The sequence below is a fragment of the Peromyscus maniculatus genome, chromosome 12, assembly GCF_049852395.1.
Source record: "Peromyscus maniculatus bairdii isolate BWxNUB_F1_BW_parent chromosome 12, HU_Pman_BW_mat_3.1, whole genome shotgun sequence".
NCBI lineage: Eukaryota > Metazoa > Chordata > Mammalia > Rodentia > Cricetidae > Peromyscus > Peromyscus maniculatus.
This window is the reverse complement of record NC_134863.1, coordinates 78,890,972-78,918,967: the sequence shown is the minus strand read 5'-3', so window position 1 is coordinate 78,918,967 and position 27,996 is coordinate 78,890,972. Positions and strand designations below refer to the sequence as shown.

Below are 27,996 nucleotides of genomic sequence, written 5' to 3'. Positions count from 1 at the left end.
AACCCTATTTTAAAACTGAATCAAACCTCCATGTGGCTTGCACCACTCCTGAGCTTGTCGTGTCCCGGATTTCAGGTCGCAGATCTCAGCATGGGTGACCTGCTGTTGCACACCACTGTCATCTGGCTGAACCCACCCGCCTCGCTGGGAAAGTGGAAAAAGGAGCCAGAATTGGCAGCTTTCGGTATGTGTCGGAGGAGGGTGCCGAGGATGGGGAACAGCTGACTTATTTTCCAAACAAGAGTATTCCTTTTCCAAGAGATGGTTTATGACCAGGAAGCTAATTACAGCTTACTGCTCCAGCCACTAATTCTTCCAAATAAATATAAACGAACATAAATTAGACCTTCTCGCTGGATGGGTTCAATGTGGCGGCCACTCAGCTGCGGGGTGCGCGTGGCTGTGGAGATTGCGCAGGCAGGAATTTTTTTTTTTAACATCTTATTTAAAAAATAATTTTATCTGCTAGTCCATGTGTCTTTAATGGATTGACATTTCTTTTAATGAAGAAAAGTCAAATGAAGAACCAAGAGCCAATGGTTTCTGAGACCCCAGATCCTGGGTCTTTCATTTCTTCCCTGGCTCTGCATTGTTTTATGTAGTGCCCAGATTTAGGAGGCCATTTCTCAGCTGAACTGTTGTTGTGACTGGGGTCTCCATGGGCTGTAAGGGACAGCTCAATCATGTTATTAATACTAGTAAAGGTAGACGTATTTGTTATTTATTTTGATAGGCTATTTAGAGGGGTGCAGGTGGAGGTCACTTACGAGTATTATACTTGTGCTTTTGGGGAAGGAAACCTAATCTGATGTACGGGGAAATGTGCAGAGTTTAGGAGGTACAGTTCGTGGCTTGCAGTGTTGGCGTGAATATGTCCTCTTGCAGGGTTGTTCCTGAGCAGGAAGTGGTTAGCAGCCCCTGCTTCTGTTTATGGTGTATTTTATCCCTACGAGGCTCAGGTTGGATTTAGCTGTGAGCATCCACTCACCTGATGTTTGCTTGAGAAGAGAGTGGTTGCTTACTGCTTCTGTAACCGAATGTTCTTCCTTTCCGTGGTATAATTCCCAAATGGAACTGCTCAGGGATATCAATGTTAAATACAAATATTTCCTGGCTCTCCCACTTAGAGCCACGTCATTCTCATTAAGGAATTAGTGAGGTTTCTAAAATTTCTAAAGAGCCACTGAAGCCCTTGAAGATATTGCATTCAATCTAACCACAGTAAAAAAAAAAAAAAAAATGTGGTGAGAAAACAGGACAGAATACATCAGGAAGCACTGAGGTGTTTGGTGGGGTGGGAGTGTTGATAGTGGTTTTGGGGGGCAGTAGGACTTACTTCCTTTTGATACCCACCTCCGTGTTTCTGAGACTTGGAGAGGGACTCACCTCTCTCATGCTCCTTACTGTTGCTTACCGGTCGTGGGGCACTGAAGTAAGAGAATCAGCCATCCGCCTCAGGCTTGCAGCTCAGAGTGCAAGATTAGGATATTTTATGTCTTGTCCCCTGAGTTTTACAGGTTTCATATGGTCAGAAGTCGATTTAGAAACTGAGAATAATTTGAGTGGGAGGAAGTAAGAGGTTGGCAGACTTTTCTGTGGGAAGCCCTCTAGAAATCTTCGTCCTCTGGACCAAGAAGAACATGGCCTATTTGATGGAATAGCCAAGAGCAGCCATCGGTGATGAAGATGGGTGAGGCAACAGCGTCCCCCACAGAGGTGGCAGGAAGGTAGTCTAGAAGATGTCGGGTGTAAGGTGTGGGACATGTGTGACGCTCGCTGTAAGGCTCAGAGAGGACTCTGGATTCCCTGCTCCTTCTCTCCTGGGCTGTGCACAGGGGACAGCGTCAGGTAACTGAATTGGAGAGGCCGAGCCCAGCACATCTGCCCCAGCTGTAAGCAGCTGCTGCTTTCTCCAGCTCAGTGCATCTTGTTGGGGCTTTGGTTTGCGGGACAGAACCTTTGAAAGGCTCTGTCTGTGATTAGAGGCAAACTCGCCATTGCTCAAGATTTTTTCCAGAGTAACAGTAAAGAGAGGGAGAGGGAGAGGAGGCGGAGGAATTAAAATTAGGATTATGGAGAAGTCTGCCTGTGTTGGTGAGCAGTGTTTGGATAAGTTCATTAAAGGGGACCTCTCTGACAGTTCTGTGATTTCAAGTAGCTAGGCAGAACTAACTAGAAATGCCTCCGGAAGTAAGGAGGAGTGGCCGTGAGGGAAGTAGGTTAAACACTATTGAACGGGCAGCTTTGGGTGACGACCTGGCTGTCCTTTTGTTCTGGTGTAAAACTCCAGTCTTGGGACACAGTGTAGCATTCTTCCAAAGTGGATGTTGGCTTGCCGCCGCCAGCGCCCTGCCTCACAAGAGGGGCCTCGTGTACTGCCTGTCAATGATCACCACTACAAAACACAAACACAGAGATAGTTGTGTTGGAAGCTGACCGGGGATGCCAGGGGTCTTGGGCTTGCTCAAGGGCTTGAGCGATGTCATTGAGTAGACAGGAGGCAGGCGGAAGTGCTCCTGCTCTGACAGAAGGAAGCCCGTCCTACCCAAAGCAAGTTGGAAAGCAAGCCAGGTACTTTGTGGTCGTCTCCCGAGTCCGAGCCTGAGTGTGCCCCATCCCTGAGAACTCGGTTATTCATGCCTGACACTCCAGTCTGTGGCTCCTCCAGCTGCTACTTGTCTGGACTCCCTCAGGCTCAGAGAATGAACGTGTTTTGGGATGTTGGGGCAACAGAGTCTGGGGAGCCAGACCCCGCTTTTCAGATGTCTTCTAGCTGTGTTCACATGTCAGAGAAGCCACATGTCCTGAGCCTCTTTTATGCGGTGACTGACTGCTCACAGCGGCTGATCCCTGTGCCAGCCACTTCCAAAGCCGTCACGTCTGTGATCAAACACCATGACCAAGGCAACGTAGAGAAGGGACAGTTTGTTTTGGCCTGTGGTTCCAGAGGGGGAGTCTGTCGTGGGAGAGAAAGCGTGGCTGGCAGCAGGCAGCCAGAGCAGGGCTGAGAGGTCACATCTTAACCACATCCAGGAAGCAGGGAGAGCAAACTGGAAGTGGACCAAGGCTGTGGCTGTGGAAGTCGACTCCAGTGATGTACTTCCTCCAGCAAGGCTCCATCTCCTAAAGGTGTTATAACCCACCCACATGGGACAGCCCACTGGGCACTAAGTGTTTTAATATCTGAGCCACTACAATCTTGGAATAGTTTCAACATACAGATTTTTGGGGAAACAGACATTTAAACTATGGCCAACACTGACACAAAGGACCAGGGATGGTCTTTTCCATCCCACCCCATTTTTAAAAGTGTAAGAGCTCTCTGTGTTCATTGCTCCAAAGGGGCTTACTCTATTGGGAAGAACTGGACTTATGTTCTATTTCATTAACTCATTTTCATTTCGTTAGGTCAAAAAGATGAAATTTATTTCCTGAATTATAAATACCACGTGTGTGTTAGATATAGAGTGAGGAGGAGAGATAGAGAGGGCCTGAATTTGTATAAATGCAAATTACCTTAAATAGTTATTAGAGGCATTTGTACTTGTCTTCCAACTACTAATGTTAGCACAGCTAAGTTATAACCTTAAAATAACAAAGCTAAAATGCATTTTTTGGTGGAGGGGAGTAAAAGATATTTCCATTTATTTAGGCTTCCTCTACTCAGATTAAAGGTAGAAACGTTTTTTCACAGCAGGCTTTGACGTTCAGAGGTGGTAAATAGGGTCAAGGTGGGTAGCAGTCCACTACCGGGCATCTCCATGCTCTCCTAACTATAGCAATACAGTACCGCTGGAAGTCAGCATAGTCAAGGGAGGAAGCCATGCATTTCCTGCTGTAACTGCTTTTATGATCTTTCTCTTGCAGTCTTCAAAACTGCTGTGGTCCTTGTGTATAAAGATGGTTCCAAACAGAAGAAGAAACTTGTAAGTGCTCTTGCTTCATCCCGTAGTTTCCAAGTGCCTGTGTCTGCTTCTCAGTTGTGTCTCCAAAAGCCTCTTCTCTCCTTTCTAAGAGATCCTGACTAGCTTCCTTCCAGCAGACAGGCTCATGGGTAGAAGATGCACGTGAATGCGTGCGGAGCCTCCCATGGCCAGAGCCCTCCTAATGCCACTTCTGCCCTTCCCTAGTGGCCTCAGTTTTTGTTTTTAATGAGCTTCTCCCTCTCTCTCCCTCTCCTCTGCCTTTAATTAGCCATTGGCACAACATCGTATTTCTCATGCAACCTCTCCCATCTGCCAGTGAAACCCAGAGTGCGTGAGGGGGATGCGATGGTCCTTTGGCTTGTGCTGAGGTCCTGAGTCTGCTGCTGATGTGGGAAGTGTGGGGAGCTGGTCCATGGAGATGACCTTGCTGCTTCTCTCCCGCAGGTTGGCTCTCACAGGCTGTCAATCTACGAGGAGTGGGACCCTTTCCGGTTTCGCCACATGATCCCTACTGAAGCTTTGCAAGTCCGAGCTCTACCCACTGCAGGTGAGTCTAGTGTGTGCCGGGTTCCCACTTCTGTTTTTACGTTAAAGAGTTGGGTGTGTTTGTATGTGCACACACATATGTGCCGTGTCACTTCTGGGGAGGTAAGGGGACAACTTGCAGCAGCTGGTTCTCGTCCTCTCTACAGCGTGGGACTCAGAAGTCATCAGGTTTGGCAGCAGGCACCCTCACCTGCTGAGCTGTCTCTCTGGCCCTGGGTTCCCATTTCTTATGTGTGTGAGTTGTTTACTCATCCTGGGTCTGCCCGCCCAGCTTTTATCTTCTATGCATAACTAACTCTTCCCTCCATCTCCATTGCTTCATTTATTGATAGAAAATAAAACTATATGAAGATTCACTAATTTTCATAATATTTATTTTATGTGCATGAGCATATTACTTGCATGTATAGATGTATGTGCACCATCGTGTGCCTGGTGGTACCTTTAGAGACGAGAAGAAGGCATTAGATATTCTGGAACCCGAGTTACAGATATTTGTGAACCACCATATGGGTGCTGGGTCCTCTGCAAGAGCAGTGAGTGCTTTTAACTGCTGAGCCATCTCCCTAGGGCCCTTTTATTAAGTCTTTAAGAACTTAGTACAATGTGTTTTGATTATATTTGCATCCCCCCCAACTGTTTCCAGATCTACCCCCACTACCAACCCCTTCCCAACTTCCTGCCCTCTTTAAAAACAAAACCAACCCAGTGCTCATCAAGTGTAATTTGTGCTGCCTATGTGTGGTCATCTGCTGGGACATGGCGGACTTACCAAGGACCACATCCTTAAAGAAAACCGGCACGCTCTCTCTCTCTCTCAGAAGGTGGACTCTCAGCAGCTGCTGAGCTAGGGGTAGGGACTTGTGGGCTCCTCCTGTCTCGTGCTAGAATGTTCACTGCGCTACTTTGTAGCTGGAGTTATCTCCAGTCCCATCCAGGCCTACGGCCGCTCAGACCCAAATAAACACACTGACACTTATATTATTTAAACTGTTTGGCCTAATGGCTCAGGCTTCTTGCTATCTAGTTCTTATATCTTAAATTATCCCATTTCTATCAATCTATACCTTGCCACGTGGTTCATGGCTTACCAGTACTTCACATCCTGCTCCTCATGGTGGCAGTGGCTAGCAGCGTCTCCTGACTCGGCCTTCCACTCCCCAGAATTCTCCTTGTCTGCTTATCCCGCCTATACTTCCTGCCTGGCTACTGGCCAATCAGCATTTTATTTATCAACCAATCAGAGCAACACATTCACAGCATACAGAAAGACATCCCACAGCACTACTTCTTTTTAAGCAGCTTCATTAACTAGTGAATTAATGAATGAGTGAACCAAATAAGTGAGAGAGCTAAGTGGATGCCTGCGTGTGTTTTCTTCAAAATTGTTCTTAGGGATTCCGGATGGTGTGCTTCTCAAACTTGATTTATGTGTAAATTTGCAGGTGCTTTTGGATCATAGGTCTGTAGCAGCTGTGATAGTATTTTGAGGTTTAGACACTGAAATGCTAGTAATGTCTCTTTAAAACTTTTCTTATGAGTTTCATTTGCTGGTATTCTGTACTCCGTGTGCATGCAGTGCTTGCCGAAGCCAGAAGAGGGTGTCAGATCCCCTGCAACTGGGGATGCAGTTGTGAGCTGCCATGTGGTTGCTGGGACATGAAGCCGGGTCTTCTGGAAGAGCAGTCGGGTCTCTTAACTGATGAGCCATCTCTCCAGCCCCTGGTGTCTTTATTTTTAATGCCACAGACTTATGAGTTAATCTGATCATGTTTCCTCATACCGGGTTTATAAATGTGGAGGCTGGTTTCTGAGGCAGGCTGTAGGCTTTTTAGCCAGGAATTTTGCCTTAATTAAGGACTAAGACACATAAAGACTTCACATTCTGAAAACAAGGCAGTCTTTGTGCTAATGACATTTCTTCCTCCCAACCTCTGTTTTTTTCATTCAAATCAAATTTAAAGCCTTCTAGATAAAAGCATATTTTAATTGAATTAAAAAGACTAGCCACAATGTAACATTATGAGGTACATTCCAGTGAATTTAAGAATCAGTACTTGGGGTTTTCAGATTTTTGTCTTAGTTTGGGGAATTTGGGCAGAGGGAGAGTTAGATGATGGAGCCACAGGAGAGAGTTCGTGGCCAGGCTTCTGAACCACTGGGTGAGACAGAGACCTCGAGGTGTCGAAGTCTCTGTAGTGAATGGCCCCTTTCACTACACTTTATTCATGACTTCACATAATGCAGCATTGTCTGCAGGAATGAGCTCCAGCCAGTGGAGCCGGCCCTATAGATCCGTGGGTTCTGCACCCGTGAGTTCTACCAAGAGTAGCTGGCTCTTCGGCCGCCAACCCTGATGACCTGGGTTTGATCTCCAGGACCTACGGGGAGGAAGGAAAAAACAGAATCTCACAAGTTGTTCTCTGACTTTTACTTGCAGGGGTGTGTGTGCGTGTGTGTGTTTGTGAGTTTGTGCGTGCATGCATGTGTGTGCACACTTGAGTGTGTGTAGGTGTGCTCACAGTAAATTCATGAATGTTAAAAGATATTTTTAAAAATACAGAGCAGTTCCTTACTTTCTTAGTATACTTTTGCATTTTAGTGGACAAGGCCGGATGGCTAGTGGCGAAGTCTGTTTAAGGTGCCTGGGTAGCCTATCTGGGCACTAGGTGTGGTCACGTAAGGAGAGGACTCGAAAACCATACCCCAGTGCTGGCCTCCTCGTGCCCTTGGCCTGATGAAGATATGACTGGAGTACTAGGCACTGTGTAGTCCAGAAGAACTTAGCACCTCACTGAAATAGTTCAGCCGAAGAGGCTGGAAGAAGAGAATGGCCTTTTCAGTTGTGACCCTTTTAGACCAGTGGTCCTCGACCTTCCTAACGCTGCGACCCTTTAACACAGCTCCTCATGCTCTGGCCGCCCCCAACCATAGCATTATTTTCATTGCTACTTCATAACTGTAATTTTGCTGCTGTTATGAATTATAATGCAAATATCTGTGTTTTCCGATGATCTTAGATGACCCCATGAAAGGGTCACTAGACCCCAGAGGTTGCAACCCACAGGTTGAAAACTACTGTTTTAGACCATCTAGAAGATTTTCATAGTGTTTTATTAAGATTTATCTTGTGTGTGTGTGTGTGTGTGTGTGTATGTGTGTATGTGTGTATGTGTGTATGTGTGTATGTGTGTGTATACATGAAGGGTACTTGCAGAGGCCAGAAGAGGGCGTCAGGTCCCCTGGAGCTGGAGTTACAGGCGGTTCTAAGTCACCTGATGTGCATGTTGGGAGCTTTCCTCCAGTCTTCTGCAAGAGCCTCAAGCTCTTACCCCCCCCCCCCCATCCCTCCAGCCCCTTCTCTGTTGTTTCTTGTGGTTGTTTTTTTTATAGCATTCATTGGACTTCTGGTGCCTGCTCTTTAGCTCAGGGTGGAATGAAGTAACTTTGGTCTCGGGCTGCTTTGCATTATTTTAGCAGATACCAAGCATGAAAAGTTCATCTGTAAAAACATGTCAATGAGTCTACTAAACTATGCCTGACGTGACCTTATTTTAACATATCTAGACGCAGAGGCAAATGCTGTATGTGAAATTGTCCACGTGAAGTCGGAATCGGAAGGGAGGCCAGAGCGGGTCTTCCACCTCTGCTGCAGGTGAGCCAGGTTCTGGGGGTCAAGCCCCGGCCCAGGGACTGTCCTCCTTCCGTCTCTGTGCTGCAGACCAGCCCGAGCCTCCTCTCAGAGAGTTAACACTTGCCATGTAATAGTAGTTGTGGAAATGAAAACTGCCTTCATTAGAACGCAGTCGGGAGCCTGGCTAATTCACCGGCTTTCTAAAAGAAGACGGGGATTTCCAGTGTAGTGAGCATTCTGAAGATGGCACTCTTCCCGTGTTTACTCTCTGTAGAGCAGGGTGATTGACGAGGTTGCCTTGGGGTGCTCATCTGACGCTTGCATACACTGTGTGCACGTCTCTGAGAGTCTGCTGTGTGAGGGAATAGGGGCTGAAGGTCTCACTAGCGTTCTTAACCTTTAGAGACCCTTACATACAGGGACACGGGCCTCTGTTGACCGCAGGCAGATTTTGAATGACTTGTAACATGGGTTTCTCTTATTTATTGTTATTAGTAATTGTTCCCTCTCCTTCCTTTGTCCTCTGCCTCCTCCTCCTCTTTCTGTCTTTTCCTCTATTCCTCTAGAAATATAAAAATGGCAGATGCCATCCCATTTGGCTTTAAATATGATCCATATTTAATTAATCATGTGTACTCATTAATTGACTCAGTATTTATTAACTAATACTTGGAGTATTATCTAATACATGGAGTAGTAGTATGCTATGCATTGCTTAACATGATAATAGAACCAATATCGTCATGATTATTCATTTTATTTCGAATGTTATTTAAAAGTATTTTAAATGTTGTTGCTACTATAGTAAGAAGGTACATTTATCAAACATTAGATCTATTCCATTCCTCATGCTCATCGCCTCCTTAGTCAGACTGAGGGCAGCCAAGATTGATAGAGGATGTTTTGCCCAGATCATTACAGAAAATACATTGGACATTTTCAATATCCACATTCAGATGGGTCACAACCTATGTTACGTGTTTACCATATCGTCTCTGCGTTGGTTCCTGGGGCTGACAAAGGCCCGGTGTCCAGAAAGCTGTCGGAGGACTCAGAAATTTCCACATAGTCCTCACGCTTGGAGTGCCTCCTTTCCCCATCTGTTCATGCTGGTCTTTATGCAGTCTAGTTGTTGGCAGTTTTGTTGGTAAATGCTGCAGCGCATCCAGCAAGCCTAATTCTGTATTTAGTGTTTATAAAGAATGCTAGGTGAAACACCTTGTGAAACCCGGGAGCACTTTGTCAGGCCCAGTGAGTGGCACATGCCTGCAGTCTCCTCATCGAGACCCTGGAGGCTTGAGGATCTCAAGTTTCAGGCCACGCCGGGCGACAGAGTGAGACCCTGTCTCAGAAGGTTGTGTGAGTGTGCACATGTGTGTGTTTGTACATGAGTACATATGTGTATGCACACACACATACTGAGTTTAAAAATAACTCTCACCTCGCATCTACTTTTTGTACTTAGCAGATTTCATCGTAGAGTCTAGCCGTAACAGTTAATGTGTGGATCGGGCCGTGGGAGGGGTTGCTGTTTAACAGGCGAGAGTGAGCACATTGGGAGAGCCCTTTTGGTGGGTGTTCTGCAAAGCTGCAAGAGCCTTGTGCTCCACTTTTTCTTAATGACATTTTACATGGAAATCTATGACTTGAGTATAGAGAGCAGAATTTTGGCAACTTCCTGGTATAAAACACCTTTGTCCGTTATCTGTTCATCACTGGTGGGACTCTGTCCCAAATTGGCAGTAGAAGATAATTTGCAAAGCATGAAGCTAGGAGAGATTGTGTGTTCTATCTCTGCCGTAAGGAGGCAGCCAAGCATCGAAATCTGAGGCGTCCCCTCTTTCGCTTTGCCCTTGGGGATATTTGTTTGGCCGTACCTGATGGCTTTATAAATGACCGCTGTTGAGTACTGGCTTCCTAACATGTGTAAATCTTCTTTTTCATAGCTCCCCAGAGAGCCGAAAGGATTTCCTGAAGGCTGTACATTCGATCCTTCGCGATAAACACAGAAGACAGCTCCTCAAAACGGAAAGCCTCCCCTCCGCCCAGCAGTATGTCCCTTTTGGAGGCAAGAGATTATGTGCGCTAAAAGGCGCCAGGCCAGCCATGAGCAGGGCAGGTACTGTGGGGATTCAGACCTACAAGATCCCGGTCACCCCAACTCCACTGTAGGACTCCAGGGAGCAGGAGTTAGGTGTGGCCCTCTGGGGGCTGATGGAGGGTACATTCTTCCACGGTGTGAGGCTCACTGCCTTGTCTCTTCCCTGGTGGGTCCTGGGGGCTCTTCCCTTGGTTTGCTCACTTCCCCTCCCCTCAGCCTTCGCTTGCTGCCTTCCTTTTGGCTGGTGAGCTCCTCTGTCATTGGCCAAGCCAGCAAGCCAACGCATCCTCTTTTGGAAGGGGTCCCCTTAGCCTGCTTATGGAATGAGAGGCGCTGCTTTGCATGTCAGCCAGCTTTGTTGAGTGAAAAGCAGTGAGCTGAGTGTCGGCGAGGTCATAGCCCACTGTTCTGAGAACACAGTGACTTCAGAGCCTGGCCGAAGACATAGCCTGTTCTCAGGGAGGAGTCAATGCTCAGGCATGGTAGGCCAGGTGATGCAGAAGGTGTTGACCTTGTTTTGTGCCCGCAAGTTTTAGTTTCAGTCTTGGTGTTAATTCGGGGAAGGTTTCAGTTGGGAAAAGAAGAGTGGCGAGTTTAATTGGGCCCCAGTAAATGCTCCTAGAGGATTCATCCCATGTCTGGAGCAACGAGGAAGGAACACCATTGCCACCATGTGCAAATGGCAATACAGCATACCAGCGAGAGTGATGTGTCCCCACACTAGACTTAGTACCATCAACATTCTAATCGCTCCTTTCCTAAGAGGCAGCCCAGAGCTTTTCAGGGAGGGGTCCATTGAAAGAAATTGCCTTTACATTTGCCAAAAAGATTTCTACCTTTGACCCAATTACCTTCCCACCGGTTCTCAATTCCATCGCAGAGGTTCATGAAGGGCTGTGACTCACTGTAGACTTCATAGGCATAACCTACCTTGACACAGGCTATTACATTCTTTAGTTACCTTGAGTTTAACTAATGAATGTTGGTGGAGGCTGCCTTAAGTCTGTTTTTCAGCCAGTTGGTATGCTTATTGAAAACCTATAACCCAATACCAACAAGCTGTAAGGGTCTCCAGATAGCCTGAGTCATACATAGATCCAGACCCACAATTTCTCAAGGTGTACCCCTATAAAATCAGTTCATCACTTCATGGCAAGAAAAATTTGTTGTAGTGTTTTATGTGCCACTCTTGCTTACTGAGGGATGTTTGATTGGGAAATATGCTCCAATCTCAGGGACCCTCACCACTAATGCCCAGGCTTCTATTGTTAACGTAGGAACCTAAATTCAGAAGTGCATTTGCAAAACAAACAAACAAAAAAACCACAAAGAACAAAAAACCCCACATATACACACAAACACATTTTGTCTATAGGAGATACCAAAGTCTTTCTCCTGAGAGGTTCTTGGAAATAAAACACACTCCTTGCCCTAAATTGTTATGACCATCAAGAGAAAGCCATGATGTCATAGCCTGCTGGATTTGTCCGATTGAAAGGTTTTTTTGCTTTAGTTTTTTTTTTCTTTTCTGCCTGATGGCTCATTTTTGGCTGAAAACCGTTTCTATTTACTGTGCTTTTGAAGTAACTCGCTCTCATCACAGTATCCATGTCCCATGATTGATGAAATGGCACTTCAGTGGTTCAGGCAAAGACTGTCTCCCTGAGACTGAGAGGGACCCACTAATGCTAGCTGGGTGACTGAGTGACCTTTCCATAAAGGACCGACAGCCCCGATTCATTCTGCATTTCATAAGAGCTGTGTGCATCTTGGACAGCAGACAAATGCACTGCCTCCATACTCACTCTGAAGTGTGGTTACTTCAGCCCTGAGCTCAACTTTTCCATAGTCTACAGTTTCCCTACGAAAAGTTTGAGATTCATGGAGCAGATAAAAGAATTTGTCCCTCTATCTATATTCTATAATTAACATTTTGCTGTATTTTTACCATTGCTTACCCCTCTGTCACCTGTATGTGCCATCTTACTGTGACACATTTCAAAGGTGCGGCCATGAGCACACTCGGCCACAGGATACTTCATCATGAGGATCATTCACACGTTTCCAGGAGGCCGACGGTGAATCGGCGTCATTCAAATGTAGCGCTTGGGGAAAGCCAGGCTGTACTACAGTGGATTAGGCTCAGAGTGAAGAGGTGGTTTTGCTTTTTCCCAATGGAGAAATAGTTTTCCATTTGCTCCCATTTTGCCTAGTCCCCACTTTAAACAAGAGCGGTGTCCGTTTGTTTGGAGTTCGTGAGCACTCAGAAGGGGACAGTAGGTAGGTAGCCTGTGGCAGGTCTGAAGCCCTTGCCCTGCTTGTGAGACTCGGGTTTCAGGATGGCAGCTCCTGGCTGGTGTGGGAGGGAGGCGCTTCCTCCATGGAAACCCTGCGCTGCCTCTCACCTCAGGGTGCCCGATGCGGCAGCCACTTCATTCCTCCAGGAGAAGTGGCACTACCATAGCAGCCAGCGTGTGTGCCCGCGTGCGCGCGCGTGTGTGCACGCACGCCTGTGTGCACTGGGAGTGTTGATTGCACTATTTGTTTGCTTGCCTTTAGTAATCCTGACTTCCTGGAGGACAGTGGGGCACATGAGTAAACTCAGAGATTGTAACTTGGAGTAACTTTCTTGGTTCCTCGGTGCTGGAGGGGTATCTATTGTTTGTTTCTCATCCCACTCAGGTGCCGGTATCTTAATTGCACTGCAGGAGAATTGGAGATTCACAGCATGAGGTTAGGAGTTAGGACCTAAGCCTCAGAGTTCCTATTGGACCTTATCAGAGAGGGCACAAAAGGTGGATTGGTAGCTCTGTGTCTCTGACGCCTGGTTCTTCATAGACAATCTCCAAAGGGTTGTGGTACCCTCGGTCTACCTGCAGGTCCTCGAGTCTCAAGAAAGCAGTGTCACAGCCCAGTGCTCCTGACAGCATGGCGATGTCTACACAGACAGCAAAACCTAGGAGCCCCTCTCAGGCTTACTAGAGACCTCTATTCTAGCCGAGTGACCCTGGGATAACCAGGAGATCCTCCGCAGGTCTGTGCCACGGCACAGCTGTGTTGAGGACAGTCACAGATCTGACATGGAGGGGAGCAGCAGGCCTCTGTGTTGTCTGTCTTACGGGTGCACAGGTTGGAGTAGATTATTTCCCTCCCCATCACCTACAGCCTCTAGTGTGGTCCTACCCTCACCCTTTATCCTCTGGGCCCATCCTTGTAATACCATCTGTAGTCTAGAGATCTGAGTAAGGCAGACACCAGGATGGTAGGGGCTAGACCTGAGACTCCCGAAGCCCATTTACCTTTTATGTTTCTTATCTTTGCTTGCTGGATTTTCATCTCATGGTAAAGCATGTGGGGGTTTATTTTTATATTTCTGTGTGTGTGTGCAGTGTCTGCCCCAAGCAAGTCTCTTGGGAGGAGGAGGCGGCGACTGGCCCGAAACAGGTTTACCATTGACTCCGATGCCGTCTCGGCTAGCAGCCCGGAGAAAGAGCCCCAGCAGCCCCCCGGTGGCGGGGACACTGACCGATGGGTAGAGGAACAGTTTGATCTTGCTCAGTATGAGGAGCAGGATGACATCAAGGAGACAGACATCCTCAGTGACGATGACGAGTTCTGTGAGTCGGTGAAGGGCGCCTCAGAGGACAGAGACCTGCCGGAGCAGCTTCAGGCTGCCTCCATCAGTCAGCGGGCCCGAGGCCGGAGAACCCTCGATAGCCACGCATCCCGCATGACACAGCTCAAGAAGCAAGCCGCCCTGTCCGGCATCAACGGAGGCCTGGAGAGCGCGAGCGAGGAAGTCATTTGGGTTAGGCGTGAAGACTTTGCCCCCTCCAGGAAACTTAATACTGAGATCTGACTACCTTTGTCTCTTTAGAGACCGTGTGTAGATACGATGCCGCACCCCCACCCCCACCCCCCACTCTGCTCACCCTCCTGTGCCGTCCACGAGAATGTCCCCTTAGGTCACACTCTTGCACACAGATTTTGGCAGCTGACTCAGGTCTGAAGCCAGGTAGCCACCCACCTTTATCTTTCTTAATGACATCGGAGAGAATTGTTCAGAATCCCAACTAAGCTCGAGTCCTACCTTCTGTACATTACCAAGGGCTTTTATTTATTCTCAGTTCGTCAGGGCCTGAAGAATTAGAACAAAGAATCTACAGCAGTGGCCATCAAATTGTCCCCAGCCCAGCCATCAAAGCAGAGTGTCCGAGGGACAGGGTGGCGTACACAAGCTGCCACAGCTCTCTGAATCCAGTCTCTTAGCTGGGGACCAACCACCTTCACACACACACACACACACACACACACACATACACACACACACACACACACACACACAGCAAATCCACACATCTGTGCAGCTTACAGTATCCTGACTCTTCCTCTTCAGTGTCTGAGAATATCTGTGTACTTTAAGAATGTGTGAGGCAGGGGTGGTTGTTTGTGTGATGAGCCTTTTATGATTTTTTTCTTTTGTTTATGTCTATAGAGGGTCTTATTCTACGTCAGTGTTTGGAAGCTCTAGTTTTGCAGAGAATTATAAAAGATGCCAAACTCTTGGGAAAGGGATCCAAATTTATCACTGAGAGAGAGAGAAGAAAAAAAAAACACTATTTTTTTGTATTTTCCTTGAGATGCAGGGGCACAAAGAGATGAGAATTTTACATTGTTAGGTGTAACTCAGTCTGAAAACGAGGATATAACCTTTTGCAGAGCGAGCGAGGCATGATGACTTTATATTTATATATAAATGGCCCACAAGAAGCTCATGCTAAGAATAAACTTTTTTTTTTTCCTGAGAAACAGATTTTTTTTTTTTAAATGTATGAATCTATATTTGAGATGGGAGTTTGGTTGGATTCCAGGGACAGGGAATGGGGTAGTGTGTGTGTGTCTGTTGCACATGGCAGGAGAGGGTAGCCTCCTCCTCATGGGGTTGCCATGGCGATCATTGATTTTTTTTTCTCATCAAAATTGCATCTTCATCCATAGGTGACTTCCCCCTTCCCTGACAGTCCATGGTCTCAGAACCTCTTCAAAAAACGTCCTTTGTGGTTAACATTTACTCCATGCCAACGAAACAGGGTAAACTTGCTAAGAGGCCTAATCTTCTAAATGGATGTCCAAATAGGAAGAGCAAAAACCCATGATAGCACTTTCATTTTTTTAAGAAAAGGTTTATAGCTTTGTGTTCCTCCCTCCTCCTCCCCATTTCATGATGTCCATTCCCTAAGAAGGGTTTAAATAATATGAAAACTTTCTTTTTGGAAATAAAAAAAATATATATATCTATATATATATATATCTATATCTATTTGGTGTTTGATACATCAGTAGGTACTTTAAAGACCTGAATTTTATAGTAGCTTTAGCAATTATATTTTATAAGAATCAGTTATGACTTTATATTTCCAGATAGAGTTCAGAACACGACGCTCTAAGCCCCCGCTTGCTTTCCTGCTCCCCCCCCCCCTCTGCCCCCCCACCACCCCCACCCCCCTTTCGGGTTTCCAGGGCTTTGAGCTTGATCTTTTCAAAGTTTTATTCTATTAAAGTTTTTGCTATATCTTCTGGTTTTCTTAAAAAGCTTTAGAATGGTTTCTATGCCCTTTGTATCACTTCATTGTTCATATCATCTCGGGGTCGATTGCGTCCTGATGGGAAACTGAAGCAGAGGCGTCGGAAAGTCACGTTTTTCTAGTCTCCCTGCAATGCATCCATCGGAAAATACTGGATCGTCTGGTGCTTCGACAGGTGCCATTGTCTCTTGTACATAAGGTCATGATGTGTCTGTGTCAAAAGTTCTTATATATTTCTTTTATAAGCTGAAAGAAGGTCTATTTTTATGTTTTTAGGTCTATGAATGGAACGTTGTAAATGCCTGTCCAACAATAAAATGCTGAAAAGGGCCTGGGTGACCCTGTGCCTTTTTGGATAGAAGGATGAGGATGTGAACTCAATGTAGGAGGGAAAATTCCTGCAGTTGTCTTTTCTTCTTAAATTACATTAGTGTGTGTGTGTGTGTGTGTGAGTGTGTGCACACATTCATGTCATGGTGTGCCTGTGGAGGTTAGAGGGACAATTCACTGTGTGTGAGTGTGTGTGTGTGTGTGTGTGTGTGTGTGTGTGTGTGTGTACATGCATGTCATGGTGTGCCTATGGAAGTTAGAGGAACAGCCCACTGTGTGTGTGTGTGTGTGTGTGTGTGTGTGTGTGTGTGTGTGTGCACATGCATGTCATGGTATGCCTGTGGAGGTTAGAGGGACAATTCACTGTGTGAGTGTGTGTGTGTGTGTGTGTGTGTGTGTGTGTGTGTGTGTGTGTACATGCATGTCATGGTGTGCCTATGGAAGTTAGAGGAACAGCCCACTGTGTGTGTGTGTGTGTGTCATGATGTGCCTGTGGAGGTTAGAGAGGCGGCCCACAGAAGCTGGTCCTTCCTTTCAGCACACGTCCCAGAGATTGAGCTCAGGTAATGAGGTGTAGTATTGCTTTTACCTGCTGAGCCATCTTGGTGGCCCAGAATTATTATTTTTTTTTTTAACTAATTCTTGTGGCCAGGCATGGAGGCACCTGCCTGTAATCTCAGCACTCAGGAGGCGGCGTCAAGGAAATGAGTGCAAGTTTGAGGCCAATCAGGGATCTCTAGCTAACTGCATGGTAGACAGGCTATGTAGTGAGGCCTTGTCTCAAAAGAAAAGAAAAATGAAGTAGCTATTGTGATCTTCCAGGGAAAGATGTTTGGCAAAGCTTGAAGTTTTAACCATAAATAAATAAATAAATAATGTTAAACATCTTGGTCTAAAGTGGTCAGTACTGACTGGACTTGGTGGGTTATTAAAGAAAGACATGAAGTTGGGAGGGGGTGTTTTGAGTGGGCTATGGGGGACTTGAAGAAGGGAAATGATATATATGATCATATTTCCTGTATGCATGAATGAAATGCTCGATAGTAATTTAAAAAAAAAAAATCCTGGTCTAAAGATTTGGAGAACGAGAAACTCAAAACAGGGCCAGCAGTGGTGGCACACACCTTTAATCCCAGCACTCGGGAGGCAGAGGCAGGGGGATCTCTGTGAGTTCGAGGCCAGCCTGGTCTACAGAGTGAGTTACAGGACAGGCAGGGCTACATAGTGAGACCTTGTTTCAAACAAATGAACAAAGAAACAAACAAAAAAAAAAAGAAAAGAAAAGAAAAAAGAAAAAGAAAGAAAGTTCAAAACACAGACCTTTTACCAAGAACACTGTGTATACCAAACCCTGAGGGTGCTTGAGACGTGTGAGTGCTACGGTGTGTGCTCACGCAGCACACAGACCTCCCTCTGCACTAGGGTTTAACCCGCCTCTGGGTTGCTCGTACCTGATCACAAATGCTGTATGGACCGCCACCGTGGGGTGGTGTAGACACGATGACACAGGTCTGCATTTAAACCAGATGCAGACTGTTTTCACAAATGATTTCCAGTTCACGGTTGGTAGAATCCAGATTTCACTTCCTGTCTCCTGCCCTGGCCTAGTACGAGCAGGTTGAGGGGTCTCTAGGGAAGTTTGGGTGCAGTACAGAGCTGAGACAGGCCTGTGTGGGGAAGCTTGAAGCGCTGTGTTCTGTCACTAGATAGGGGTCCTGCTGCCTGGGGTTTTCAGAGGCTCTCAACAAAAGGTGAGGCTGGCCAAGGTTCACCATTCTCTTCATCAGAGTCCACTCTTATTTCTCTCCAGAACATCATTAACAGCCTTCCCTGGTCAGAGTAAACGTCCCCTGTACGCACGCACGCACGCACGCACGCACGCACGCACCCACGCACGCACCCACGCACGCGCCTGCACTCCATGTAAGAATCTTTCTTTGCTGATTGCTTAGCCTAGCTTATGTCCTTGCTTGCAGGTCTGGGCTCAAGCAGAGGGGTCTGTGGACCAATAGCATCATCAATTGCCTCAGGCGCATGTAAGAAATTCAGAAACCCAAGGGCTGGGAGATGGCCCGGTAGGAAAGCATGAAGGCTGAAGTTTGATCCCTTAACCCACACAAAAAGGCAGGTTTAAGAGTACCTGGATGCAATAGTCCTGGGGAGGTTGGCCTAGAATGATCTCGGACTCACTGGGCAGTCAGTCAAGTTGAATCAGAGTTAGTTCCAGGTTCTGTGGGACCCTGTTTCGACAATGAAGGTAGGTAGTGACTAAGGAAGATACCCAGTGTTGACCTCTAGGCACTACACACAAGCACACACAGACAGACACAAACACACACACATGTACTCGCACATACACACAAAGAGGAGTACAGAACCCTGACTCCTGGCAGATGTACTGAATTTGATTCCTGTTTTAACAAAGTCCCAGTGTGTTTCATAGGCAAACTGCTGTTTGAAGAGCCCTCAACTTCATGTCTTCTGAATAATTTGATACTGACAAGGATTTGAACCACGTACCATTTCATTTTTATGTGAATGGATGTTTTACCTGTATGTATGTACATGCACCATGTATGTGACTAGGGCCCATGGAGGTCGGAGGAGGGGATTGGTTTCTGTGGAGAATGAAAGGGGCATCGCCCAGCACGTTCAGGAGGGTTGCGATTTCTACACTGCAGTATGCCACAATCTTGTTTGAATTCTACCGAGTGGTCAGAATCCTGCTTCATGCCCGATGTCTTCCCTGTGTTTCAGACACACCCGTGGCTTCACCAGGAGGGCCGGACTTTCTTCCCTGACCTTGTACTTAGATTCTTTGGAGAAGAGTGATTGGAGGGGTGGGGTTTTCTTCCTTCCTATCTTCCTTCCACCCACATTGACTTCCTTCCTTCCTTCCTTCCTTCCTTCCTTCCTTCCTTCCTTCCTTCCTTCCTTCCTTCCTTCCTTTCTTTCTTTCTTTCTTTCTTTCTTTCTTTCTTTTCTTTTAAGCCTGGCCTTTAGTCTGTGGAGAATATAATAATAGTTAATACTCAGTACATTCTACCCTTCAAATGTGTCTCACATCATAATGTCGATTCCTGTTTTGCCTCCAAATTTAAATAAAGATTGAGTTTTTTATGAGTGGTAAAATCAAGACAAGCTTAGTTAATATATTCTTTACCCAAGATCTCGTGTAACTAATGGGGGGGGGGGCAAAAAAAACAAACCAAACCAACAACAACAAAACAAACAAAAAACCAACCAGGAATCTAACAGACATTTTAGGGATAACATTTAAAGAAAGCTCGGACTCTGGTTGGACCAGAGATGTCCCAGAACCAGTTCTTTCTCAAACGGACAGTAAACAGTTCAGTGTCAAAGTCGGGCAGATGGCGATGTGGTCATGGCTCCAAGAATAGTATTCTTTAGTTTGTGGACTGGGTGAAAGGTCAGGGTAGGAGTGGAGCTGGGAACAAGTTCTGTTCACTTGAAACAAATCTTTGATGTCTTTTATTAAAAGCCATTGCATAAAGAGATGTGTGTTTGCAGAAAACCAGGGTTCTGGGTTTTCAACAAACCTTTTCAAGTCTCAGGAGATGTTTTGCCACTGATGGGAGAAAGGTGAATCAGACCCAAGAGAGCAATGATCCTGGAACCAAAATATCCCTTTCCAGTGGTTCACAGACACAGATCATTTAAGGGGAATCCAGGCCCCGGTACTCAATGTCCAACATTCTTTTCTGAAGTCCATCTGCCTGAGAGTGTGCTTGTGACCTGAGGACAGACTCTCTCCTTTCTCCGCCATCTTCCTCCTGCTGGATGAAGAGAGTGGTGTTCTCCTCACCTATCCTTGGTCACACGTAGGGACCAAGCCCCCGAGACACCAAACACACACAAAGAGATGCTGTACTGAGGAAGCAACTGATGACATTTTGCACATGGTCTTAGGTCCCAGCTCCGGAGGTTCTAACATGCCCTGTTTGTCTACATGCCCCAGAGAAAGCCAACAACACTAATGGCGAAAGGCAGTCTCAGAGTTTCTGTTACTGTGATCAAACATCATGACCAAAAGCAACTTGGAGAGGAGACCATTTATTTCAGCTTATGGCTTGTAGTCTGTCATCTAGGGCAGGCACCCGGAGGTGGGAAATAACGCAGAGGCTGTGAAGGAGAGCCGCTTACTGGCTTGCTCTCTATGGCTTACTTAACCTGTTTTCTTATAGCACACCGGACCTCCAGCCCAAGAGTGGCTCTGCCCACAGGGCTGGGCCCTCCCACATCAGTCATTAATCAAGAAAATGTACCACAGGCTTGCCTGCAGGTGAATTGGGTGAGGGCACTTCTCACTTGATGTTCCCTCTTCTGGAATGACTCTAGCTCATGTTGGGTTAACATAAAACCAAATAGCACAAGCAGTAAAGGTGTTTTGTTTTTTTTAAATCAAAATGTCCATTTGGAGAAGGTGGAGTAAGCATCTCAGACCATCTTCAAAGTACTAACATTAGCATCTTTGTGTTTAAACAGGGAAGATTGGGGAAGTGACTATGAGATGTGCATAAGCAAGAGTCTTGGTTAAAATGTGGGCTGTCTTCTGGTTCTGCAAAGCATTTCAAAGAAGTCCTGGTCACTTGAGGGGACAAACGAGTGGTCATGAAGTGATGATTCCTGCTCAGGGGTTATGTGTGACACTATTCCTGGGGAGATATGAACAAATAGCCATCTACCTACCTCAGGAAGGAAAATGACAACAGATCAAAGTAACGATACCTCCCAAGGCCAGCTTTGCAGAACCAGTGTGTTTATTGAGTCTCTGTACAGGAGCAGGAGTGACTGTCCCTGGAACCTATCCTAGATGGGTGATGAATTGCAGAACTTGTAGCCCTTAAGTCTGTGCACAACTTGCCAGTGGCTGGATGGTTTGAACAGCCTCCCAGCAGTCATTTCTGCTTGTATGACCTTAAGGAGGGAGAAGAAGCCTTATGATTCTGTTCAGTCTCAGGGACTTCCTGGGCTCCTTTGTTGTTTACTTCCTAAGTCTTAAGGAACTTCCCTGCAGGCATTGCTACACAACAGCTGATAGTGTCATTATGGGGTGATTTGTCTGTAAGGTTCTGTCACTCAGAATCCAACCAAACTGCAGGTTTAGAGATTTTTCAGGCACATTTTGGGGACATGTATAGGCCATTGTAAAACTGACAATGCCTTGTTATTCAGTATGCCTACAGCTTGAAGGGGGATGAGACTGGTTGGTTTAAGTACCATTGAATATTAGGCAGATGCTCTTTGATTGGTCATCATGCCAAATGCAGAGTTGAGCCAAGTCTGACCCAAAGTAAAGTAGACAGATACAACAAGGAGCAGGAATGCAAGACGTTAGCCCTCTGTTACCTTGTAGGCACAAGTGAAGGGGCAGTGATTGTCAGCAAAGGCAAGTTCCAAGTGTGCTACAACACTGACCAAGGAGCTAGTCTCCACAGAAGTTGGGTAGGTCCCAAAATTTAATTTTAATCAAATAGAAGAAGACCTAATCAAGTTGTCAAATGATACAGCATCAAAAAATAACAATAGAAAACATGTTAATCTGTTTCTGTTTCTGTAACAAAATACCTGAGACTAGGTAACTTATAAAGGCTAGGAGTTCATGATTCTAGAGTTGAGAAGCCCAATAGCAATGTCATCTGATAATATAATTTTTACATCAAAGCATAGTGGAGGCCATCTCATGGTGAGGCAGTGTAAATCTCACTGGACTCTCGTCTTCTAATAAATCCACTAAAGCCTTCATGGGGACCCTCCCTCAGGGCCTCATCTAATCTCAGTTACTTCTCAAAGGGCCCTCCTCCAAATACTGCTGTTTTCAACACATGAACTTTGGAGAGATGCATGAAAAACACAGAAGACACCAACTCTGATTTTTATCATTATAATTCGAGCTATCAAAAGTTGGGTGGCACATATAAAGATGTTATAGAAAGAGTATTCCATTACCAAGAATGAGGAGAAGCAGATCACATTCCATAAGCTAAAATGCTAATGCTCTTACCTACTGCACCTTGGTAAGTATCATTAAGAAATCTTGAATTGGCAGAAATAAAATTGCCTCTGGAGGTAGAAGTGATAAGGAGAAAGAGATTGGGCTTGAAATGTACTTCCAAAATAGTTCAGATTGTCACTTGTCCTTGTATTCCTGCTCTTTGAAGGTTGATTTCTGCTTTTGTACTCCTTTTGCTTCAACAAAACCCACCCCTTTCTCTTTTGCTTGAAAAATAGATACCAGCAAACTATCTTAAGAAAACAGATACATTGCTGAAGCAACTCTAAACCTTATCAGTCCTGCTTAACCCAAATGGAATTTCTCCTTGGAGACCATAGGATGCCAAGACCACCTGGATATGGCCCCACAGACTACAGTTTGAACCCAACAAAGCTGTGATAGAAAGTAACCAGTGCTGGGAATCTATATATGCTATGTGAATCTATAACTCCAGGCCAGGTCACTCCAGAGCACTAGCTGGGCTGGGTCAGCCAGCCTAAGAAAGCTGGATTCTCCAACTCTTCTTATTACCTCGAATAGGAGGGGAGCTCAGGTTTTAAAAAGGCCAAGGCACTGATTATGTACCACTGTCACTGGATGAGGCTGGCAATTCCAAAGACAAGAATGACAGAGGAAGAGAAAGATTGATGGACAACTAGGAGGCATGTTGGAAGATAGAAGACTCTTGCCAACTGTCATGGGGTTTCTATTGCTGTGAAGAGACACCATGGCACTTAGAAAACATTTAACTGGGTGGCTTACAGTTCAGAGGTTCAGTCCATTATCATCATGGTGTGGCATGGCAGTGTGCAGGCAGACGTGCTGGAGCAGGAACTGAGAATTCTACTTCTCTGATCTGTGGGCAATAGGAAGTGAGCTGAGACACTGGGTGTGTCTTGAACATATATGAAACCTCAAATCTCATCCTTATAGTGACACTTCCTCCAACAAGGCCACTCCTCTATCCAACAAAGCCACATCTCCTAATAGTACCATTCCCTATGAGTTTATGGGGCCAATTATATTCAAACTCCCACATTCTACTCCCTGGGCCCCATAGCTTGTACAATACCATAATGCAAAATGCATCTAGTCCAACTTCAATAGTCCCTATAGTCTATCTTAGTCTCAACAATGTTTGAAAGTCTGAAGTTCAAAGTCTCTTCTGAAATTCATGAAATCTCTTAACTGTACTCCCCTATAAAACAAAAATAATAAAGCCAATCACATACTTCCAACATATAATGGCACATTACTATTCTAAAACATAAGGAAGGGAGCATAGTGAGAAAATACTGGACCAAAACAAGACTAAAAACCAGCTGGGCAAACTCCAAACTCTGCAATCCATGTCTAGTGTCAAAACACTTCAGATCTCCAACTCTGTTCAGCTTTGTTGACTGCAACACACTTCTTTCCCTTGGGCTGGTTCCACTCCCTGTTAGCAGCTGTCCTCAGCAGGTATCCCTGGCATCTCCAACATCTTGGGGTCTCCAAGACAATTCTGGCTTCAACCTCACAGCTTCATGCAATGGCTTCTCTAGGCCTCCATTCAGGGACAACTCTGACACATGCCTGGCCCCAGCAGCTTCTCTTAGTCGCAGAGACAAATTCTGTAACCCCTTTCTTTTATCCTTGACTCCAAAACCATGTGGCTAAAGCTGCCAAGTTCTGCTGCTTGCTGGGACTGGAACATGGCCCCCTTGTTTGATGACATCCTCACCAACTTTCTGTTTTTGATGGTTTCCTTCACTGCCTAAACTTGGTTGTCTTGAAACTGGATTTGTAGACCAGGCTGGCCTCAAAGTCAGAGACTTGCCAGCCTCTGTGAGTGCTGGGATTAAAGATATACACCTGTAGTTGAAAGATTTCCTGTGCCCACCTGGCCCACAGTTGGGACAAATCTCCCTTACTTGCAGTCCTGCAGCTACTCAAAATAATTACTCAGAGGCTCAATTACAAACTGTATGGCCTATGGCTAAGAATCCTTGCTAGCTAGCTCTCTCATCTTAACCCATTTCTGTTAGTCTGTTGTCAGTCTGCTGGCATGTTGCTCTTTGGGCAGCAGGCTGGCGTCTCCTCTGCCTCTGCCTCTGCCTCTCTTCTTCCTGTCTCCCTTGGATTTCTTGCCTGGCTATACCCCAACTTGCCATAGGTCAGAGCAGCTTCTTTATTAACCAATCATAGCAACACATATTCACAGCATACAGAGAGACATTCCACAGCATACATCACCATACCCTGCTTTAAGCTTTTCTTTAATTCCTTTTCACAAGTTGGAAACGTAGCTGGGTGGAATCTTTCCCTGAGGTCACCTCTCCCTTTATTCTATTTCTTAATCTGTTTATCTCCTTGAATACAGGATTTAGCTTCATTCCATTTCCTGGTGCTCCCTTTCTCCTCAAATTGCACATTTTGTATTTTTCCTTGCTCAGCTTGCTTCTTTTCATTATAAATGTTTAAAGCATGAACACTAGGAATTACATGACAGAATCTACACTAGGCTATTTTGAGATTTCCTCTGCCAATGGAATTAATCCAAATCTCTTCACTTTGGCCTCGGGCAGACTCTTCAGACAAGGGCAAAAGGCAGCCACATTTTTAACCAAAATATCATAAGAATGATCTCTAGGCCACATATTAATATTCTTCTCCTCTGAAACCTCTTGGGCCAGGCCCCCATAGTTCATCAATCACACTCATCACTACTGCCTCCCATACTCCCACTAGGATGGCCCATTACGCAGCACTTAAAGCCTTCAACTGCTTTTCTAATCCACAGTCCCAAGGTCTATATTCCTTCAAACAAAAGCATGGTCAGCAATATCACAGCAATACACCAGTCCCTGGTACCAATCTCTGTCTTAGTTATGGTTCCTATTGCTGTGAAGAGACACCATGACCATGGCAACTCTTATAAAGGAAAAATATTTAATTGGGTGGCTTACAGTTCAGAGGTTCAGTCCATTATCATCATGGTAGGACATAGTAGCATGCAGGCAGACATGGCATTGGAGCAGGAGCTGAGAGTTCTACCTTGTTGATCTTCAGGCAACAGGAAGTAAACCAAGACACTGGTTGTGGCTTGAGCATATATGAGACCTCAGAGCCCACCCCGACAGTGACACATTTCCTCCAACAAGGCCACACCTCCAACAAGCCACACCTCAAATAGTGCCACTCCCTATGAGCTTATGGGGGCCAATTATATTCAAACTATTACACCTACCCTACAGTTCTGTCTCACCTAGAGGCCCCAGGGCATAAGTTTGTGTAATGATTAGGGAAAGCATGTTTCTGTCTGTAGCCAATTGGACACCGGGGTGCCATTAATTCTTCAGTAACCATTTCCTCTGACCAGCATCTTGATGGTATCTGAAGCTGACAAGACTCTCCTGGTCCCTCTCATGCCCATCCTTGAAAAGCTGGTTCAAAGCTGTAAGTATCCTTAGTGATAGGCCGGGAGGCTCTTCCTGAAGACATCTTAAGAATTTATGTCCAAGTGGGTCCGGATGCCAAGGTAACAACTAACTCTGTCTGTCCACTGTATGATTGGTGCTAAAGTCTGTCCAAGCAAAGTAATAGGACCCACTCTCAGGAAGTCTACAAAGCCACTAATTAGAACAAACTTTGCTGCTTGCCTAGGACAATTCATTCACTTAGTCAATGAATTTTTCTGCATTTCCTAAGCATAGTGTCTGTGTGAAGCCTCTTGTGAGTATTCCTTGTGTTTCAATTGTTAAGACAGAGTCTTTGTTGTTGGGGATTATTCTGCAATGATGAAAAGACATGGTGTCAATATTAGCTTTCTATCACTATAACAAAATACTTGAGGCAATTAATACACAAAGTAAAGAGATTTATATTTTAGCTCATAGGCTCTGGAGGGTACAAGACTAATTGGTCCTATGTATTTAGGCCTCTCGTGAGGATGGCAAGTCATGGCAGAAAAACATTTAAGTGCAAACACCCCACGTCCAGATGCAGGAAACAGAAAAAGAGGATGAGTGGGGTCTCACAATCCCTTTAGAGGACATGCCCTAAATGACCTAAGGATGTTGTACTAGTCCCTGCTTCCTGAAGGCCCTTCGTTCCTCCCAGTAGCACTACCCTGCAGACCAAGGCAGTGCGTACAGGAGCCATTTAATGACCAAACTGCATCAGTGTCTCAGTCCATCTATGCTGCTGTAACAAAATACCCGAGAAGGTGATTATCATAGCTGCAGAGGTTTGCGAACTCCAAGATCAAGATGGTGAGCAATCACTGGTAATGCCCTTCCAACTGTCGCCTTATGTGGCACACTAGGTGGGTATTAGTTTTTCTCATTGCTCCAACAAAATGCTGACAGAAACAGTCTGAGAGGAAGAAAGTATTTGGTTCATGCTTTCACGGATTTTTGTCCACAGTGCTTGATGGAGCAGTACACCATGGTGAGATTGAAAGATGAGACTGCCTCATGATAATTAGGAAGCAAAGAGAGGAAGGAATAGGGGCCCAGGCATGACCTTCACAGGCACATCAGTGTCATGCCCACCTATGACCTTCCTCCAGCTAGGCTTTGCTTTCAGAAGTTTTTACCACCTCCACCATTAGCAGCACCAGCTGGGGACCAAATGGCCAACAGATGTGTTTGTGGGCGTTTCTTGCCCAAACCATACAACAGTGTGAACGTCTTCTCTTTGCAGGGGGATGGACAATCGCACAGGCTATGCTGGCTCCCTCCAGAATTTCTGTAACACACTAAAGTATTCGCGAGGGCAAGGGGCCATGTCACCATGAACTTTGGAGGAGGGACCTCAGAATCAGAGCTGATGGCTGAGAATGTGTAGCTTGGAGTGTGGCTGAACCAGACTCAGTGACTGACCTTGGGAGACTGATGCCAGGGCAAGGCCAGTGCAGAAACTTCTGAGAAGAGAGAAGAACTCTGCAAGGTTAAGAGGTGGATTCAGGCCATGCAGAGGAACCGTGGGGGAGCACTTTCTGCGGCTCCATCCCCACGGGCCCTTCTGTGGCCAGGATAGAAAGTTACCAGCCTGCATCTGGAAGGAGTTGGGGTTCCCTTGGGTCCAGAAGCTGGGTGCAGTGTAAGAGTTTGACAATGTGCTGCAGGTGCACATAAGGGCTCTTCCCATGGGCAAGAGCTACAAGGGATTTCCCAAGACTGTCTCAGGTGGAGCCATGTCTGTGCAGATATCATACAACATGGGCAGGTGTCCAAAATGGAGATTTCATGGTATCCTTTTTAATTCTAGTATCAACTTTGTTTCCTCATAGAAATCCAACCATATACACTTGCACATGCTTATTTCTATCTGTGCCCTTTGGGATGGGGTCAGGTCTCTCTCTACCCTAGGCTGGCCTCAAACCTGTATCCTCCTGACTTGCACTGCTAAAGGGCTGGGATTGTAGGCATGTGTCCATGCCCTGCTTTCCATGGACATGCCCTCAGCGTCTCTGTTACTTGTAACTGACATGACAGAGAACCATGATGTGTGGGTGTGTGGTCATATCCATATCAACTACTGATGAGAAGTCCAGTCCATTCCTGCCTTGGAATAAAGCTGAAGCTTATGAGATCTGATTTGCTCAAGTCATTTGGAAATTAACATCTTAATAACATTTACTGAGTATCTATTTTAGAAGAGGAGTCAGGGTACCTAATGTGGATAAGCATGGCTTCTGCTTCGAGATCTCCATATGTGGCAGAAATAAGTATACGAAACAGCCCGCGTACCCACTTCCCACTGTCCTCTTCGGAGACCACCATCCTACCTCCTTTTCTGAGTGTTTCCCAAGAAGATGATGGTTCAGGCCATGCTGCCCCCAAATGGCATCTTGGCATATTGCATCTCTTGAG

At 45.9% G+C, this 27,996-nt stretch overlaps 1 protein-coding gene across 8 annotated transcripts in view; it reads left to right on the top strand.

The window, feature by feature from the left end:
- Tiam1 (TIAM Rac1 associated GEF 1) overlaps positions 1–16,122 on the top strand; it is a 403,079-nt gene extending 386,957 nt beyond the window's left edge. For all 8 annotated transcript variants that reach the window (XM_015987745.3, XM_076549156.1, XM_076549155.1 and 5 more), the window contains 6 exons: positions 76–184; positions 3,868–3,926; positions 4,371–4,473; positions 8,040–8,127; positions 10,053–10,225; positions 13,597–16,122. In XM_015987745.3, coding sequence (XP_015843231.1) covers positions 76–184; positions 3,868–3,926; positions 4,371–4,473; positions 8,040–8,127; positions 10,053–10,225; positions 13,597–14,066 — 1,002 coding nt within the window. In that variant the 3' untranslated portion in view covers positions 14,067–16,122. The remainder of the gene's footprint in view (positions 1–75; positions 185–3,867; positions 3,927–4,370; positions 4,474–8,039; positions 8,128–10,052; positions 10,226–13,596) is intronic.
- The last annotated feature ends 11,874 nt before the right edge of the window (positions 16,123–27,996 follow it).